Here is an 18,423-nt window from a genome sequence, read left to right as displayed (position 1 = left end):
TATATTATCATATCGCAATATAACATACCTACTAATATCTTAGACTAGTTAGACTAATTAGTAATTAGTAAAAGTTAAATTAATACATTTATTTGAATCGTTCGAATTTGATGAATATTGTATAAATGTATGTATTTTATACAGATCATTAAACTTAAATTTATTCATAAATTACCTACAAGACGTGCCAATGATATGGGTTTAAAATGCCTACGCGTGTATTCCGAAAAGGTAGATAAAAACTATTTAGCGGACGAGTGTGTAGGTGCAGTAAAAACGAATATTATACTCCGCTCGGGTTAGACGAATACCTATACGAGTATACGACAGTATGATGTACAACACCTGCATGTAATTTACATATTATATGACATTATGACAGACCGTGCGTGAAGAAAAAAATTGTATTTTAGGTATTCACTACTCATACATATACGAATATAATATATTATATATGTCAAAACACTTAATGTGAGTACTCCATTATTTTGATTTTTAGTCGTTATTCCCGTATACTTATATTATATAAACGCATTTGAGTTAAAAATTTTTGCTTCTTAGCGCTTCCGCGTATTCAAACCTTACCCGCCATGGCCATCGTAGTTCAGTATCTACGAACGGTGGACATGTATTACTGGATTAGGTACATGGAAGCCTTTTCGAGGCGTCTTTGAGAGTAGCGTCTTCTAGCGAAATGTTTCCATAGAGTTAAATTGAATGAAGTATAATATTATAATAAAAAAATAAAATAAAAAAGATTAAAAGGCGTGTTGTGGCGCTGTCCGCTTACTCTCTTTTTCGTCCTGCGCAATCCCGCCGGCCTAGTCTCGTCACCGGTCACCGCCGATTCCGTAGTCCCAACAGCCAACATTATTGACATTATTCGCTCGTTCCGTGTTTCGGTCGCTAAAATCGTCATCCACGATGTCATCGCGCACTAGCTCCATCGTCGTAAACCGTTGCTCACGTGGCTAAAGCTTAGAGTTTCACCTTTCATAATTTAATGGTCGACGCATCACGTGCCCGACCTAACGCTAGCTTGACACTCATCGTCTGCCCGCAGGACCTGACCGGTCGTGAAAATGTTGCAAAGGTGCCCAGTATCCTACAACTTGCGATATCTTGCACCAACTACGCCATCTCGTATCCCCCTTCCCCATTCACGTTTATTCAGTTTATTTAGTTGTTTTTTTTTTTAGTTTTTCAAAAAGCTACTTTGGAAACTTTTTTTTTTATTTATACACGTTTTGTTTTTTGTTATTTCTCAAACAAACCACTTAGGCAACTTTTTTCTTAACTAATTTTGTTTTGGCTTATAACACATTGTAATTATTGTATTATCTATTTTTGTTTTTGTTTTTTCTAAAAAATCACTAGCGAATTTTTTTCTTAACAAATTTAGATTTTTTTTTTATGCTAAATTTTGCGCCACATTGAGCTACCTAATTTTTTTCATTCATTTAATATGTATTTTCCTACATACATATGTATGTGTAACTCGATATGAATGTCATTAGTCAGATACTACACAACATAATTAATAAAACAAATTCAAAATTGTATTTTACATTAGCCATAACGAAAAATGAGTATTTTTTGAAAGCATTTTGGAAGAGGTTTAAACCCTCAAACCTTCCTGTATACGTGCCTGTACTGATATCATATATTCTACAATTTTACATATTTTTACAAATTATATGCAGTAATCTAGCCATCTAGGTACTCCATAACAAATGTTAATTAATGTATATAGTATCTACAGCAGGGACGGCAAATCCATGGCACTTTATTAGACAGCATTTATATTTCATTAAATATTTTCATTTTTATATTAATTTCGTCATTCACGGTTCACCTCATCAACTAAATTTAAATCACAATATAGAAACCATACAAAATCAATTTTTACGATTTGTATCTTTTAATTTTAATATTTATAGAGTTCCACACTCAATGTATGTACATTTACTTAATTATTTAAATTTGGACTCTAGAAATATAGATACGTCGTAATAAATTAGTTTATTTAAGATACTAAATAAGGAACCTGTATCATAGTTCTGAACTATTATCAATAGTTAATTTTTAGATAAATAATTGTAATGTAAAAAATGGTACTAATTTGTATTAAACATTTTTACTTTTATCAACTTAAACTCACCCATAAATTGTATGTTGAAATTAGCTAATAAGTATAAAATTGATCCATTTGTAAATAGTTTATATGTAATTAAAAGTAATAATGTTAAGTTAGCAGTTACCTAAATGATTTATTTTATATTTAATATTTATAATATGATATGATTGATATTGGACTTCACAGTCCGTATGAAATAGGTAGGTATAAAAAAAAAATATGATAGACAAATTATAAAAATTAAATTATGGGATAATATTAACAATAGTAATTAAAATTATAAAAGTATTTCATAACGTCTACAGTTTTGTTGTATTAACCATTTAATTAATTCCAATATGGACATACCTATTTTTTTCTTGGAAATTTTTAGTTTATGATTTATAGTTTACCTAATGTATATATTGAAAAATATTAGTAAAATAAGGTCCAGAGTCCATGTAAATTATAGTATTTTTCGTCTGCAAATTTACTTATTGTATGGGAACTACTTACTATAAATCGAATTTCTCTTCTAGAAAGTCTTATATTGCCTGGTTACCAATTTCACATGTAGAATGTTCCAATACTTGATAAGAAATTAATTAAACTACATTTTAGCAAATGTTTGCATAAAGTGTATCATCATTATTTGTTAACATTCGCTACGGGTAAAACCAAGTTTTATAAAAATTTTAACTTTTAAGTTTCTACAAGCTGGTTTCCAAATAATATTCTAGATTAATTTAAATTTACCATTTCCATATTATAAAGAAAAAACCAATTGTTTGTAAATTGAATCGATGATACTAATTAAAATACTTATTTAGTACTTAACTAATAATTATAATGTGTTGGTATAAGAATGTTGACTTCCATACTAATAATTTCTCATCAGTTATTCAGTTCATTAAATTAATATATTACAATATTTGATAGGTATAAAATCTAAACTATAGATAATAGAGGTGTACGACCAATAAATTTTCAAGAAAAAAAGAATGATATTAAATATATTAATTACATTATTGATTATTAAAATGTATAAAAACAAAGATAACAAATAGAATAGGAACTTTTTCAACGTAATAAATGTACTTAATAAACACGCCATATAGAATTCATCAGATAAACACTGTAAGTGTGTACACATTATTTATCTATACATTTAAATTGTGGTGTGATATGACGTACATGTGGTGCGTTTTACTCTTACATACCTACATTAGTACACAAAGATCAAAATATTTATAAAAAATAAAAATATTAGAATGTTATACGAATCATGATAAAAAGCATTAATATTTTGTAACAATTAGAAATAAAATATTTTTCTTGCATTTAGTTGTTTATTTATTTAACGTTATTTAATTTAAATTAAAAGAAAACTAAAAATAATTTTTAGGGTGGAAGGAGGGAAGGAGATTTAATTGTTAAATATTTATTTTACAATTTGGATATTGAATTAAATCAGTACTATAACAGATATTTTAATTGTATCTTGAAATTAATAAATATTAAACTCAATACAATATGATTGATCGTCTCTATTTAAAACTACACTCAATTGTTCAAGATATTATTATAGTTAAAATTATACTCATATATTTTTATTATAGGTTGTTTTAAGTCTTTAAGAGGACATAATACCTGTCATGTATTGTCGTGGTCTTAGAAATGTATAACATACTAAATATGTGTTCAGCAGAATTATTTTTTTGCCGTCAACATTAATATTTGAGGAAATACCTATTATCAAACATAAAGTTAATATTAGTTCAAGAGCATTTCATAGGTTTTATTAATAAAATATTAAAACTTTAAAATGCTCATAACATTTTAAAATTAAAATATCAATAAAAGCCTATGAGATACCCTAGATAATAGTATTACCTTTATGTTTGATAATAGGTAATTTGACCATAATATTAACGCTAACAGCATAAATTGATTCTATTGAACGCAAATTTGCTATGTTTTACTTTCGTAAGACAAAGACAACATATCTGGGTATGAATGGTATGATATCCTCTTAACTGTTTTAAGATAATTATCAAATAAGTATACAAAAGAAGGTAATAAATCAATTTATTTTACATAATATTATAAAAAATATATATATCTTTAATTGATTCAATTATACTTATAAAAATGTTATCTATTTGATGTTTGAGATAAAGATTTTACGAAACAAGTGAACAATATTGTTTCTTAATCTTCCAAGAAGAAATATTGACCAGCTCTTTTTTGTTCCACATCCTAGAAAATAAATAAAATAATTTGATTACTATAGAAATAATGATATAGGTAAATCATTTTAATATTTGACCATTGTTCAGTTATATTATTAGTATAGTTATATACAATTTTCAATCTTAATGTAATATTGTAGTGTATAAAACACTGATTCATGTTATTGATTAGGGTTTGGAAATTGTAGAAATTGCATATTTTTCTATATACAATATATTATTTGAATATTTATATAATTAATAGCAGATGACAAGAATAGAAATCCGTTATATACAATTAGTTTAAAAACAACAATTTTAAACATATATTTTTAAATTCTCCTAAAAATATATGCATGTTTAATATTGTCTATGCAAATTAAAATTTTTTAATATAGTTATATTTTTTTTACCAAGTAAAAAGTAACTAACATCATATTTTTCTATTGAAAAAATACTTTTTTATAATTTCTAATTAAAATATTTTCTCACTTACCTTTACAGAGTTTGTTTTATTAATTCGAGGTCTGAAGTTATTAGGATCCCTTCTAAAAGTAATTCCAAGCAGTTCCAAAAATCTATTCATTCCAGCTAATAATCCTTGAGGAGTATCTGCTGTGGATGTTACTGACGGTTGGCCTTCTAATACAATAACTCGATCCGCCAAATATGTTGCCATAATAAAATCGTGCTCTACCACAAATCCTGTCTTTTTAGCATGCAAAATAAATCGTTTAATAACTTTAGCAGCAACTAAACGTTGTTCTGAATCCAAATACGCAGATGGTTCATCTATTAAATATATATCCGCAGGTTTTCCTAAACATAGTGCAATAGCAACTCTCTGTAATTCTCCACCAGACAAATTTTGAACTTCTTGATCCATGATATCATCAATTTTTAACGGTTTCATGACTTCTGTTACAAACTGTGGATGTATATAAGCATCTCTAATCTTTTCATGTAAAAGTACCCGCACCAAACACTGACTTTTAGGACTGATTTTTTGAGGTTTATAGCTCACATTCAACCTTGGTAATTCAGCTGAAACATTATGTTTACCAATTATTTCTAGTATAAAAATAATTTAACTTGTAAATGAAATGCAAATAAAAATGTATAATACCTTTAGCTCCATCAGCAGGCATAATACCCGCTAAAAGTTTAATGAATGTTGTTTTTCCAGTACCATTTTCACCCAACAAAACTAAAATTTCAGAATCTGTAAATTGACCTGTTTCAACTTTCAAATAAAAATTGCCCAAAGTTTTAGACATCTCTGGATATTCATAATGAGTCATGCGTTTAACTTCTTCTTCAGTAGCACTTTCTGAGACTTTAAAAATAAGACTTTCATCTCGGAAACGAAGATTTTCAGTTGGAACAAATCCATCCAAAAATATGTTTATGCCTAAAATATATTAGTTTTAAACATATAAAAATGAAATACTAAACCAATAAAAAAATATTTATTACCTTCTCGTACTGAAAAAGGCATAGTAACAACTCCATAGGCTCCAGGTACTCCATAAAGGACACAAATATAATCAGATAAATAATCCAACACTGATAAATCATGCTCTACTACAATAATGTATCTAAAAAATTATTTTTATAAGATTTAATTGTAATTTAAAGATAATTTTCAAAAAATCACTTACTTATCAGGAGCAATTAAAGATCGTATAGTTAAGGCAGCTTTTAAACGCTGTTTCACATCTAGATAACTAGAAGGCTCGTCAAACATAAATATATCTCCATTTTGAATACAAACCATTGCACACGCAAAACGTTGCAATTCTCCACCAGAAAGTTGATCAATGGATCTATCTCGAATTTTATCCAACTCTAAATAAATAATAAATAATGTATAATATACAGTAATATTTAATTAAGATTAGTCTTTTATACATAAATAAATAATGCTAGTTAAGAAATAATTGTTCTATAAGTACTAACATACCAAGGAAATCGCATATTTCTTCAATATTATTTCGTTCGTTTTTCTTATCCAACAACTGTTGAACAGTACCTTTAACAGCTTTTGGAATTTGATCAACATATTGAGGTTTTATCATAGCTTTTAAATCATCTTCTAAAATTTTAGTAAAATAATTTTGTAGTTCTGATCCTCTAAAATGATTTAATATTTCAGACCAATCGGGTGGATCCTATGAATATTTTAAAGATAGTAAAACTTAAGTTAAATATCTGAAAAAAAATATTGACAGGATTCCATATTAAATTTAAATCAACTCACTGAAAAACGTCCAAGATTTGGTTTTTGTTTGCCTGCAAGTATTTTTAATGCAGTAGACTTCCCGATACCATTAGTTCCAACCAAACCTAACACTTCACCTTGTCTTGGTGTAGGTAATCTATGCAATTTAAATGAATTTTTTGAATACCTATGAGTAGTATCCTTTTCCAAATTACTGGGCAAATTAATGATAGTTATTGCCTCAAATGGACATTTTTTGACACAAATACCACAACCAATACATAATTCTTCTGATATTGAAGCTATTTTATCATTAGGTGCTACTTCTATACATAATTTGCCCATCCTCACGACAGGACAAGATTTTTTGCATTCTTGACGACATCTTTTGGGTTTACATTTATCATTATTCACAATAGCTATTCGGATTTGTTTATCCGTCTCTTCAACAGCTTTGTTTCGCGGCATTTCGAAATAAATTTAAAATCTAAAAAAAATTCTTTATTATTATTCAAGAATGTGTTTGGTTCTGTATTATAAGAAAGTACTCAATATTGTAATAAACTTTCACAATAAATGAAGTTAAAAGAATGTACAACTAATAAAAACAATGACGAAGTTTTCATACCTTTATGAAATCATTAACTGTATAGAAACAAGTATATAAGACTTAACTAAGAACTATAGAACTTGAAACAGAAAAGAATTCAAGAATAAATACTAAATAGGAATTTAGAACAGTTACCTATTAAAATAGGTGGCTTTAACGCGATGTATATGTTATTCAATTTTATACTAGATAAAAAAAAAAAAAAAACACGTTGACATCGGCATTTAATAACCTCAAAATTCTAAATGTCGTTTTCCAAAGAAGATGCACTTATTATTTAAGCTTAACGGATGTCTAATGATAATAAATCTGGCTGTTATCACGGGCTCCGACAGCCCGATGCCCTGATAATCACGAATCACGATTAAAGATACTATTACTATTTACTATTAAAATTATTAAATATTAATTATTAAATAAGTAAAAAATTAGCAAACTATAAATTTTCATTTAGTTCTATTCAATTGATTTAACATATACATTTAATTTTTACTACTGCCCGTCTACGTAATTTATTTCAAAATGACAGAAAACAAAGAAACCAAAGAAACAAAATTTAAAGGTAATTTTCAAATACTAAATAATATTTCTTACGAATAAATAAAAATCTGAATTAATTGTTGATTAATATAATATAATTCACAATATTTGTAGAATTGGTATCCTACAGTGAACCAGCCCTTCGTAATAATTCATCAGTTGTTGAATACTGTCGTACTTCAATGTCTGCCTTATCTGGGTGTACTGCTGGCATTCTCGGTTTAACTGGACTATCTGGATTTGTATTCTACATATTTTCCGTTTTAGCGTTATGGGTAACTCACTTTTATAAATAATTATTTTTGATATAAGTTACTAGTTAGAAATATTCTATTCAATTGAATAAAAAATAACATTTTATTGGTTCTATGATATTTTTGTCCGCTTTAATAATTATTAATAATTTAATTCACACAATAATTATATTTAGAACCATGAATACAATTTTAAACCAAATTTTAGATGTTACTCTTCAAACTATTGAATTTAATCTCTTTCAGAACCTAGCAAATTATTTTATTTCTTTATTTTGATCTTTCCAATTTCTTATTAAAATGAAATAATTAAAAGATTATAACAATATACTAATTGCATTTCAATCAAGTTATGAGTTATATTTGAATATAATAATAAGTCTTATTATACATTTATACAATGAAATTAAATTTTTACAACTATTTTACTTTTAAAACATGTGATCTGAAACTAAGTTGATTAAATAATCTTAAACCTTAAAACTTTATATAATATGTGACAATATGTTATATTTAGTTTTAAAAAACCTATTGACTGTCTAACTGTTACTGAAAAGATAAGTTTCTCAAATTTGAAAATGTATTTGTTATATAAAATATATTAATATATATTATTAAAACTAGTTCCTCACTTCATTAAAAGTCATAATGCATATAAATTAAATGTGGATGGCCTAATACTAAATTTTATTATAAGAGAAAAATGAATATTTTTATGTATATTATACTCAATTTAAATTTAATATTGGGACGTTTGAAGAAAGGGAAAAACCACACACATAAGATTTAATTGACTAATTTTTTTTTTTTTTTTTAGGGTTTGTTATTGTTCAAAGCAGGAAACTTGTGGCAAAAATATTTCCTCAACAGACATAGTCTATTAACAGGAGGATTTTTCAGTGGACTTTTTGTATCCTTTTTTATAAAACGTAGTGTTATTATTAAAATAATATATTCAGGTTTAAATTAAAATTATCTTTAATATTATATCTGTAATTTATAAACAATGTAAAAAGAATATAAGATAAAACATTTTTTATCTCCAGAGGGTTGTAATAAAGACTCCAAGACCTTTAAAAAAAATTTAGTGAACATTTTTTATAAAAAATATAATATTAAATATTTACTGAGCAAGATTTGTGATGAATTAATGTATCATAGTGATTTGTACTATTGAAAAAAATTAGTTTAAAATTTTAATTCAGTGTACTTATACTGCCAGGCTCCATGACAAATTGAATAATACAATATTCAATAAAATTGTATGGACCAATTATGATGTTTAAAGGACCATGCTTATGTTTAGTAATTGTTCTTTAAACAAAACAACCTGTGAATTATTATACCCTACCTCAAAAGAGAATAATCAGTTGGCCAACCAATTGTTGTCCATTTCCGCACATCTCCCGCCAACTATTGGGCTGTCCCTTAATTAAGTATAATAATGTTACTAATTAAGAATATTATTTGTAAATGTTCATGCATGGGTTTTGGAAAACGTCAGCTAGAAAGGTGGGTGTATAATTTGGTTTCGCAACTGCAAGAGCGGTTTTAGTCAGTATGTGCGAAAAATAATTATTTTCTTTTGAGACAGGGTATAGTTACAAATATCTTTAACGATTACAAAATTATTTTCCTTAATTAAATATTTTCAGACATATGTATTATTTTGGACGTATCCTTTTTGAATCAAATCATTATTGGTTTTTATTAGTTAGGACAATTTTAATTAGATATTTTCACAATTTATAATTTTATAATGCTAATAATATAATAAAACTTGTTATGGTAGTTTTATTCTATCATTAATAATATTATATTAGTAATAAAATATAGGGTATAAAACTTTTTGAAAGTTTATATTTTATCAACTACAAGTTTCTAAGGTTGATAAAGGTCTAAGGTTCTAAAGTATATCTAATTAAATTTTATTTTTTGTTAACCAAATCTTATAATTTAAAATTAATATATTCATCTTGAAAAATTTATTTCATTTCTAAGTTTTGCTCATAACATAATATATTTGATAATATTAAATATAAAAATAATGATTTAATATTAAATTTTGACGTGTAATGTAATTTAATTTTCAGAAGAACTTCGTGTATATTTCGCCTGATAGCACATTAATTATAAGCTACAAAAAATATTTCAAAATTATTAATTAAGGGGAGGAAGTTTTAAAAATCATTTTGCTAATAATATATATACACTGTATGAAGCAACATTTTCTGATTTAGAGGTTCTTGGTTTACCCCTCATAATCATACCCATAGAATGGGTAGGAGTCGCTTGCATATGTTTGACCCAAAATTATTTGGCCATGAAATGATTAAATACACTCTGTTCTGCATCAGTATCAGATTGTAAGTTTAATTTTTATGCTTTCAAAATAACACTTAAAATTCATTTTTTTTACTTCAAGTTTATTCTCAAAAATTTAATAATGAAATCATTGATATAAATATCAACATAATACTTTAACCAGTGACAGATTTACCTTCTCGGCACCCTGAAGCTCGTTCAATGTTTACTGCCCCCTTTTTTTTGGAGAATAAAAATGAAATAACATAATAAATTTGCAGCCCACTACAAATTGCCACTATAGGCTTGAGCCTAGTGGTTAATCCACCACTAACCTTAACCTCATATTAACAGATTAGGTATTGTAGTTATCTACAATTTAAATATACAAGCTTCAAATAAATTTTGATTATTAAATAACTACTAATTCTACCTTGTTCTAGACATACCTATGTATTATATAGTCTAGTATTAAGGTTCCATATTACATACAAATGTATTAAGTAATTAGTACATTGAAATTAATAATTATCCTTAACTTTATATTAACAGATTTTTATATGGTATGGTACATGTTTATTAATTTATTTTTCTTATGTATTCTTATGATTTTTTTTTTAAAGTCTGTAATATATTATATATCTTAGATGTATTATGCTATGGAAATAAATAATAAAAACAAATTGTTTTATAAGGTATTATAATAATCATGTTTAATAAATTGTATTGTAATAATAATAATTTAATAATATATAATAATAATAATAATAATAAATTATCACTAATTTAACAACATGAAAGTAATTTTTATTAAGTTAACCATAAATGGTATTTAATTTTTGGTTAGGTATGGTATATTATATAATATAATTAATGTTGTAAATAATAAAATTTAAAACAGTCAATCATTACTTAATTAGTCTAAATTCTACTTTAGAACACCAGCCTTAAAAAATCAATATTTAACAATATTTTTGAGACCTAACAGCTATGTAATAAACAATTATTTGAGGTCATATATTTCACCGAATCCAGTTTTTGTATTGTCTGTTTGGCCATCATCATTGTTCTTGACAATCTCGTACTCTTGTAGTTCAGCCTCCAACTCATTTTCCCAATGTTCTTCTACAAACCGGGTCCGAAAATTTTTAATAAACACACAAGGAAAGGAAAAATATTTATAGATCTTATATAGGTATAAATTATTATTGCACATTAAGGATATAGGAAAAGCGAATAGAAGAGAAAATACGCTTTTGGGGGGAATGGAAGCGAAGCGCTTAAAGAAAGTCGTCTTGTGGTTGCAATTTGTTGACATCGTTTCAAGCTGTTAACACAATACACACACACACACACATATTTGTTTAGAAATACATTCAGTCTACACACATACTTGAATGAATATCATGTATGTTAGAAAATAAGCATATACTGAATATTAATCCTAATTCCTAGAACAATAATTAAGTAGGGGACATTACAAATATTGTCTTTAAATCATTCAGTAGTAAAATAATTTTACTTACCAATTGCATGTACCAATTAATAAAATAAGAACTTTGAGGAATTCAATATAAAATAATAATATATAAATTATATGAAGTCGCCATGCAATTCAGATGGAAAATAAAATTTTAACTAATTAAATTGGATGTCAAATAAAATTAATAGTTATCATAAAAAAAACAAGGATACATGATAAAATATAGTGCAATACCAAATTATAAACAAAAATAATATAAATAACAAATCACACATATGCATAATTCAACAAATAAATAAAAAAAAAAACCTATATGTATGTTTTAAAGTTTAATCAAAAGTCAAAACTTATAACTATTTTTTCAATATTAAGAAAAAATAATTATATTTAAAAATTAAAATTAAAATGTTTATAATTCTTGTTATTTATAAATTTTGAATCCTATGACCATGCATAATGTGTTTGTTAATTTAAGTTTTCATAATTAATGAGAATATTTTACTATGTGCATTCATATTTCATACAATAATTAATATTATTTACATTTATGATAATATAAAACTATTTTCAAAAGTACATCTAAATTAATTTCTCATATTGTTTTTTTTCCTATAAAAATTTAAAAAGTAAAACAGTCTATATCAAAAAAAAGGTAGTAATTTCTTTCAAATATTTTTTAAATACTTAATAGACTTTTTAGAGAAGTATAAATTGCATGGGTATTTCAGTCCATTACTAACATTTCAATTTAAAAATAATAATTACTTTAATACAGGTACAAGTAGGATGTACCAAGATTTTGTGTATATTATGCAGAATAATAAAATAATCACAATTAGTATGTGCCTATATTAGAATACATTTTAAATCAAGTTTAATAAAATAGTTTATAGTTTTTTGGATATAGACTTTTTCCTTTGACTTACCATTTTCTGAAGACTCAACGCCCAAACTTTCTTTCAAACTCTTCCTTATTTCATTTATTTCATTTGTATCATGTTCTGCAAATGTGTCGGATATAAACTCTGATTCTTTCACATAAGTGTCTTTTTTCATGGTGTCTATTGTTACAATAATAATTTTTAAAAGAAGCAAAATAAAGTGTATACTAATTTAAATAATAAAATGTGCAGTATATCACTAAAATTTGAAGTAAATGGCATAAAAACAAGTACATTTAGTACAAAGATAACATCATGCAATAACAAAAACATCATATTTTTATGAAAAAAAAACAATGATCTTATGTTTAATTTTCAATGATAATTTGTCTAATATATAGATTAAAATCGAATAATAAATATGATTTCAAATATTAAGATTTTAAAGTAACTATTTAATAATGTTAAGGATATTTTTAATGTTTATACCTATTTTCTACATATAATATTTAATATGTAGTATACTATTTATCCTCATTTAATTACCTGTCAAATCAGAATTGATATTTGTTGATGCTGTTTTGTAATCTGTTGTTTCTAGTGATTCCAAATTGCTTGCATTGCAAATTAAATTGACTCTGTAGAAATAGTTTTGCCAGAAACTTTCTTCATTTATTCTAAATAAAATAATTGTTGACATAAGATACTTAATACTTATAATACTTATTTATAAATTATAAATTATAATCATATTATGAGGATCAGTACTTACATTTTGGGAACAAGATCAAATCGCATTTTCTCTAAGTTTGGGTCTTCGGCTAAAATAGCCAAAGCAACAGGATACGAAGTTTCATAATTGAAACTGAAATCTACACCAATTGGAGGGCTGCGTACAAAATTACGCTTATCCTATAAATACAATAAAAATGAAATCTATAGTATACAAATAATTATAAAAATATATGTACAATAAATGCTTGTAATAAAAATCTTGAGAGGAAAAAACATATTTGAGATATTAAGTGCTGTTATTTTTTAAAATCGTTTAATATAGATTTAGATTATTATTGAGATAAGATTGGATTGATATTTAAGTATTTGACTTCTTTAAATATGAGTATATCAAGTTAAATATTTACTATTAATCTATTAACAAAATATGAAAAACCAAAATCACAAATGGTGAGTACTGACAGTCATCGATTAATGTCGTCATACATCAAAGTCATTGGTGAATGTTGGCATATTGATTAAATTTATACTGTTTGTAAACATTTACTAACGAATGTTGATATTTATATAACAATATTGGTGAATGTTGGTAATGCCGATATTATTTTATCTGATTTTATCTAATATTCTAGTACCTACCTATACACAACGTAATTGCAAAACAAAGTGCACCACAAAAAAGTGTGGTTGTAGAAATTTTGGCATTTTAAGCAGTTCAAAATGTCATGACAGTTTGTCATGTTGCAATAAGTAGAACAATTTTAGCCGTTTTTTTTAAAATAATAATTTTTGTATGGCAAAATAATCATAATTTAAATTAATAATACAGGTATAATATTGTTCAATAATAATAATCATGATTAATAAAAGTAATTTTTAATATTTATAACTAAACATATCATTTCTATTTTATATTGTTGTCTGTCTATACTATAATATTATTATGTGTGAATACGTAACCTATGTCAACATTCACTAAGTGATTGTCAGCACTCACCAATTGCAGACATTCACAGTAATATATATATATATATATATATATATACATAGCATAGATAGCTTTATATAGTAAAGATAAAAATAAAAATATTAGATAATGAAATTACTGACGGTATGAAGTATTAAAGAAATAATAATTTGGTGATGTGTATCCAAGGGACAAGAGGATGGAAAATAGTGAGGATCTTGGTTTTGAGAAGAAAAGACAATCAACAGTTAAGTAGTTATAGTATATGATATAGATTTCCCAAGATGGAAATACTTTTAATTAAAATATTATATTTTATACTAACTGTAGATAATGCAAGACATTCAGCTTTGACAGCTTCTTCGTTGGGATGACCAATCCAAGGTGGAACAGCAGCAACATCACTATCTTTTTTATCCTTTAAAAATGACTCTTGTTCTTTGTTTAATTCCCCAAGTATACCCTATATAATTATAAAATCATTACTAAAATAAATTATTTATGTATAACAATCAAAGCAAAGTATAATATTCATAATGCAATTTCAATATGTGCTGTAAAGAGTATGCGTTCTAATTTAAATAAAATACTTAATCATATCAAAATATCAAACATTAATAGGTAAAACCCATGTATTGGTACATATGATTCTTTAAACTATTTAACAACTTTACAATTAGATAGCATCTGATTCGGCACAATTCACATTTCTGTTTACACCACTCTACAAATTGTCAACATGTAAACAAAATGCTATTTTTACTATTATTTAATATACATAGTTGATAATTATTTTTTTTTATATATGCATATACTAGAAGACTTACACACTGGATATTTTACCAATCTAAAATACTTTGTGTATATATAAAGAGTAGTTGGTTATGATGGTTATATACTTAAATGTATTACGCTGAACAAAATAATTTTTAAAATGTTATAAATTTAAAGTATTAATTTAAAATTTTATTTTTAAAGATTTCTTTGAATTGATTTGGTGTATTTATTTTTAATAAAAGAAAAACATTATTAAATCGAGTTCCTAAAATTTATCCTATTTTGAGGATAGTATGTTCATAGATTAAATATATAATATATTTGTTTGTTAAGAACATATGCATATGAATTAGGTTCTTGAGGTAATAAAAATAGTTTGTAAGTATTGTTTAACCCTATATAAATAATAAACATAAATAATGTTCATCAAAACATCAGGTAATTACTAATTTAACATTATAATTATATACCTATTTAGGAAAAAGTGCATAACTGTTTTAATAAAAAACCAATAAAATTTGAATAAATTATAATATTGAATAATGAGTAATAACTAATAAACAATTATAAATATTTGTTTTTATTTTTAATCATGACACATTTTAAAATGATGTAACAATATTTTGTAACTCAAAAATATATATAACTTAATTTAAACAATATAATCAATACTAACTAATATTATTTTCATACTGATTACTATTATTTACACATTAATCAATTAAATTAAATTAATATTAACATTTTATATTTTTATATTTTAATATTATATTAATATTTTTATATTTATTATATATTATTTTTGTATTAGGTCAAGGTTGGGAGTAGTTGCTTAAAGCCGTACAATGAGTAGGGCTGGGAAATGCAAGGGGATAGGATGGATCAATAAACTGCTACTGCTATTAAACAGCATCCCTCCCTTTAAGCACTTCCGTTATATTTATATGTTACAAGAGGGTGGTATAAATGAGCAAATGATACATTTTTAAATATAATGTATTCATGTTCTAATAAGAGTTAACTAATTTATTTCATAAATTAAATTTAAAATTACTATTTAGACACTTTTTATTTTAAGTTTAAAAGAATAATGTTTATTATTATCTTATATCTTTTTGTTTATAAGGAATTTAAAAAAAGCAAATAAAATTAAAGTGTGTGTGTACATAATATAATGACAATCAAGTTTTTTTTTTATGTCTTAATAAAATACAAACAAAATAGAATTGTTTAACTTTTAACAATTTAATTTAAATTGTATAATAACAAATATGATAAATAAATAATCTTTTAAATAGATCTCAAGTAAAATTTCAAAATTATAAATTTAAGATTATAGTTATAAATGTTTCAAACAAATATTTATTTTTTTTAATAACTTTGTATGGATAATTAAAAGTGATCTCTATTGTAAAATATAAATGGTATATGCTTAATAATGAATACAGATTTTTCTTTGTTTTTATCATAATTTATTGGTTTTTACCAAATTTATAATGGTAAAATTTGTAAATTTTATGTATACATTCAGTGAAAACCTATTTATTATTAAGTATCATAGTACTCACGTTTTCTCCAACAGTTTTCTTGATTTTAGCTCCTGCTTCACTGACCGTTTTTCCTGCTTTATTTACAGCACTATATAAGAAGCTCCCTATCGATTTTGCTCCCTGAAGAGCTTTAGTTGATACTAAAAATAGAAAAACCAAAAATGGTATAATAATTACAAAAGAATAAGAAAAACTGTTTAAGTTAAAAAAAATATTATTTAAGTAACTTAAAAGTATATAATAAATATTAAAATAGTTGTATAAAAAGTATGTGTTAAAATATAAGATAATAATTATTTTACACTTGACAAAAATGTCTAAACAAATAAAACAATACTATAATATACTTATTACTTGTATAACTATATATAATAGCATCTAAATAAAACTACTTGATTAATATTATCAGTTATGAAAAACTAACCATTTCCTCCTTGAGTATTGCCCAAATCATCCTCTCCTTCTGAAATAGGAGTATCTGGATCCCCAGTAGCACTAACACATAACAGATTAAAATAAATATCTTCCTTAAAGAAACAATGTATTTTTAATTCACCTGGAGTTATCATCATCTTTTTCTTTAAAACTCTCTTTTGTAGCTTCTTGTAAAAGTTCTGCTGGGGGGTCTGGGACAACTTCGCTGTCACTTTTACGCAAACCAGATATACCACTTCCTAACCAACTGGACATTTGATTTTTCACATTACCCAACAGCTCTAGTTTACTAGGCGGTTTTGTTGGACTAAATACATAAAATTATCAGTTAAACAAAAATCGACTACACAAAAATCCTAATATTTAAATTTTGAATTACCAACCTTAAATCTTCTTTTTTTTCAATATACTCCTCAGGCTGTTCAGTCTTTGGTGATGGTACAGTTTCTTCTACATCTTCTTGCTTTTTACCAATCCAGCTACTCATCTGACTAGTGATTCCGTTAAACATTTTAATAGTATTTTTTTTTACAATAACACAAAACTAATATGTAAATGTTTATGACTTAGTCGTTTAAATATTGCTTAATAAAAACGGTAATTATTGCTCTTGATGTAAAATACGGTATGAACACACATATGTATAAATGCAATTATAGCTACGGCACTGATGGTAAAAATTTTTGAAATATCGAAAATGAAAAGAAATCAATTGCAAAACAACAACTAACGCCCGACCAGCAGTGCGCCAGAAACTAGACTGTCAAGTCAACATACACACAGTAGTAACGTAGTACAGACGAACGGTACGCACGAGCAGCACAAGCACAACAGTACGCGGTAATCGATTGAAATTTAGAAAAAGGATTCGGTGCGATGGTATAGCTCTGTGATGAAGGTTTTTAGTTTTACGTCATTTTGTCAGTTATCAGTATGAGCTATGAGTTGTGATAAACAATATGTTTATTTATTTATTAAACATTTTAAACTTTCCAATTTCTATTAGTGATTCGATGAAATCATTGAACGATTATTATTATTCATTATTTTAAATTTGAAGTGTTTCATATACATGCACATTGTTCTAAATAATTATAATATGAGTAAATTACTAATAAATAATAATTAGTAATTAGTTTTAGATATCACTAACCCACTACATTACTACTGTATATTTATACTATATTGTCACTTACTACTTAGTCAATATTCAGTACAGTAATACAGTACTATTATTATTTACTATAGTAGTATGGTTAGTGGTTACATACCTACCTATTGAGTATTGACAATAAAGTTGAGTGTAGATTTTAACCAAA

At 25.3% G+C, this 18,423-nt stretch overlaps 3 protein-coding genes across 6 annotated transcripts; 1 reads left to right on the top strand and 2 right to left on the bottom strand.

Annotated features, from left to right (window-relative positions):
• Window positions 1-4,187: 4,187 nt before the first annotated feature.
• Window positions 4,188-7,360, bottom strand: LOC132917661 (protein Pixie). The gene is made up of 8 exons (XM_060978506.1): window positions 7,197-7,360; window positions 6,608-7,055; window positions 6,311-6,518; window positions 6,009-6,195; window positions 5,824-5,945; window positions 5,474-5,758; window positions 4,844-5,391; window positions 4,188-4,375 (listed from the first exon to the last, which is right to left on the bottom strand). Exons 2-8 carry the CDS (start codon window positions 7,034-7,036, stop codon window positions 4,328-4,330), a joined length of 1,827 nt encoding a protein of 608 aa, XP_060834489.1. The 5' UTR covers window positions 7,037-7,055; window positions 7,197-7,360; the 3' UTR covers window positions 4,188-4,327.
• Window positions 7,361-7,528: 168 nt separating this feature from the next.
• LOC132917689 (ER membrane protein complex subunit 6) lies at window positions 7,529-10,983 on the top strand. Of its 2 annotated transcripts, XM_060978556.1 has the most exons (5): window positions 7,530-7,740; window positions 7,833-7,993; window positions 8,790-8,882; window positions 9,628-9,647; window positions 10,829-10,983. In XM_060978556.1, the coding sequence occupies exons 1-5, from the start codon at window positions 7,701-7,703 to the stop codon at window positions 10,857-10,859; spliced, it is 345 nt and encodes a 114-aa protein (XP_060834539.1). In that variant the 5' UTR covers window positions 7,530-7,700; the 3' UTR covers window positions 10,860-10,983. The 2 variants fall into 2 exon arrangements, with proteins under 2 accessions (XP_060834529.1, XP_060834539.1); XM_060978546.1 differs by lacking the exon at window positions 9,628-9,647 and having other exon boundaries at window positions 7,529-7,740.
• Window positions 10,960-17,917, bottom strand: LOC132917668 (synapse-associated protein of 47 kDa-like). Of its 3 annotated transcripts, none has more exons than XM_060978518.1 (9): window positions 17,488-17,917; window positions 17,226-17,411; window positions 17,094-17,164; window positions 16,688-16,809; window positions 14,668-14,805; window positions 13,413-13,552; window positions 13,187-13,317; window positions 12,686-12,820; window positions 10,960-11,401 (listed from the first exon to the last, which is right to left on the bottom strand). In XM_060978518.1, the coding sequence occupies exons 1-9, from the start codon at window positions 17,613-17,615 to the stop codon at window positions 11,280-11,282; spliced, it is 1,173 nt and encodes a 390-aa protein (XP_060834501.1). In that variant the 5' UTR covers window positions 17,616-17,917; the 3' UTR covers window positions 10,960-11,279. The 3 variants fall into 3 exon arrangements, with proteins under 3 accessions (XP_060834501.1, XP_060834517.1, XP_060834510.1); XM_060978527.1 differs by having other exon boundaries at window positions 11,256-11,603; window positions 17,488-17,914; XM_060978534.1 differs by lacking the exon at window positions 12,686-12,820 and having other exon boundaries at window positions 17,488-17,916.
• Window positions 17,918-18,423: the final 506 nt, after the last annotated feature.

Source organism: Rhopalosiphum padi, chromosome 1 (genome assembly GCF_020882245.1).
Source record: "Rhopalosiphum padi isolate XX-2018 chromosome 1, ASM2088224v1, whole genome shotgun sequence".
NCBI classification, from domain to species: domain Eukaryota; kingdom Metazoa; phylum Arthropoda; class Insecta; order Hemiptera; family Aphididae; genus Rhopalosiphum; species Rhopalosiphum padi.
The sequence above is the reverse complement of the archived record's forward strand: the minus strand, read 5'-3'. Positions and strand labels throughout refer to the sequence as shown.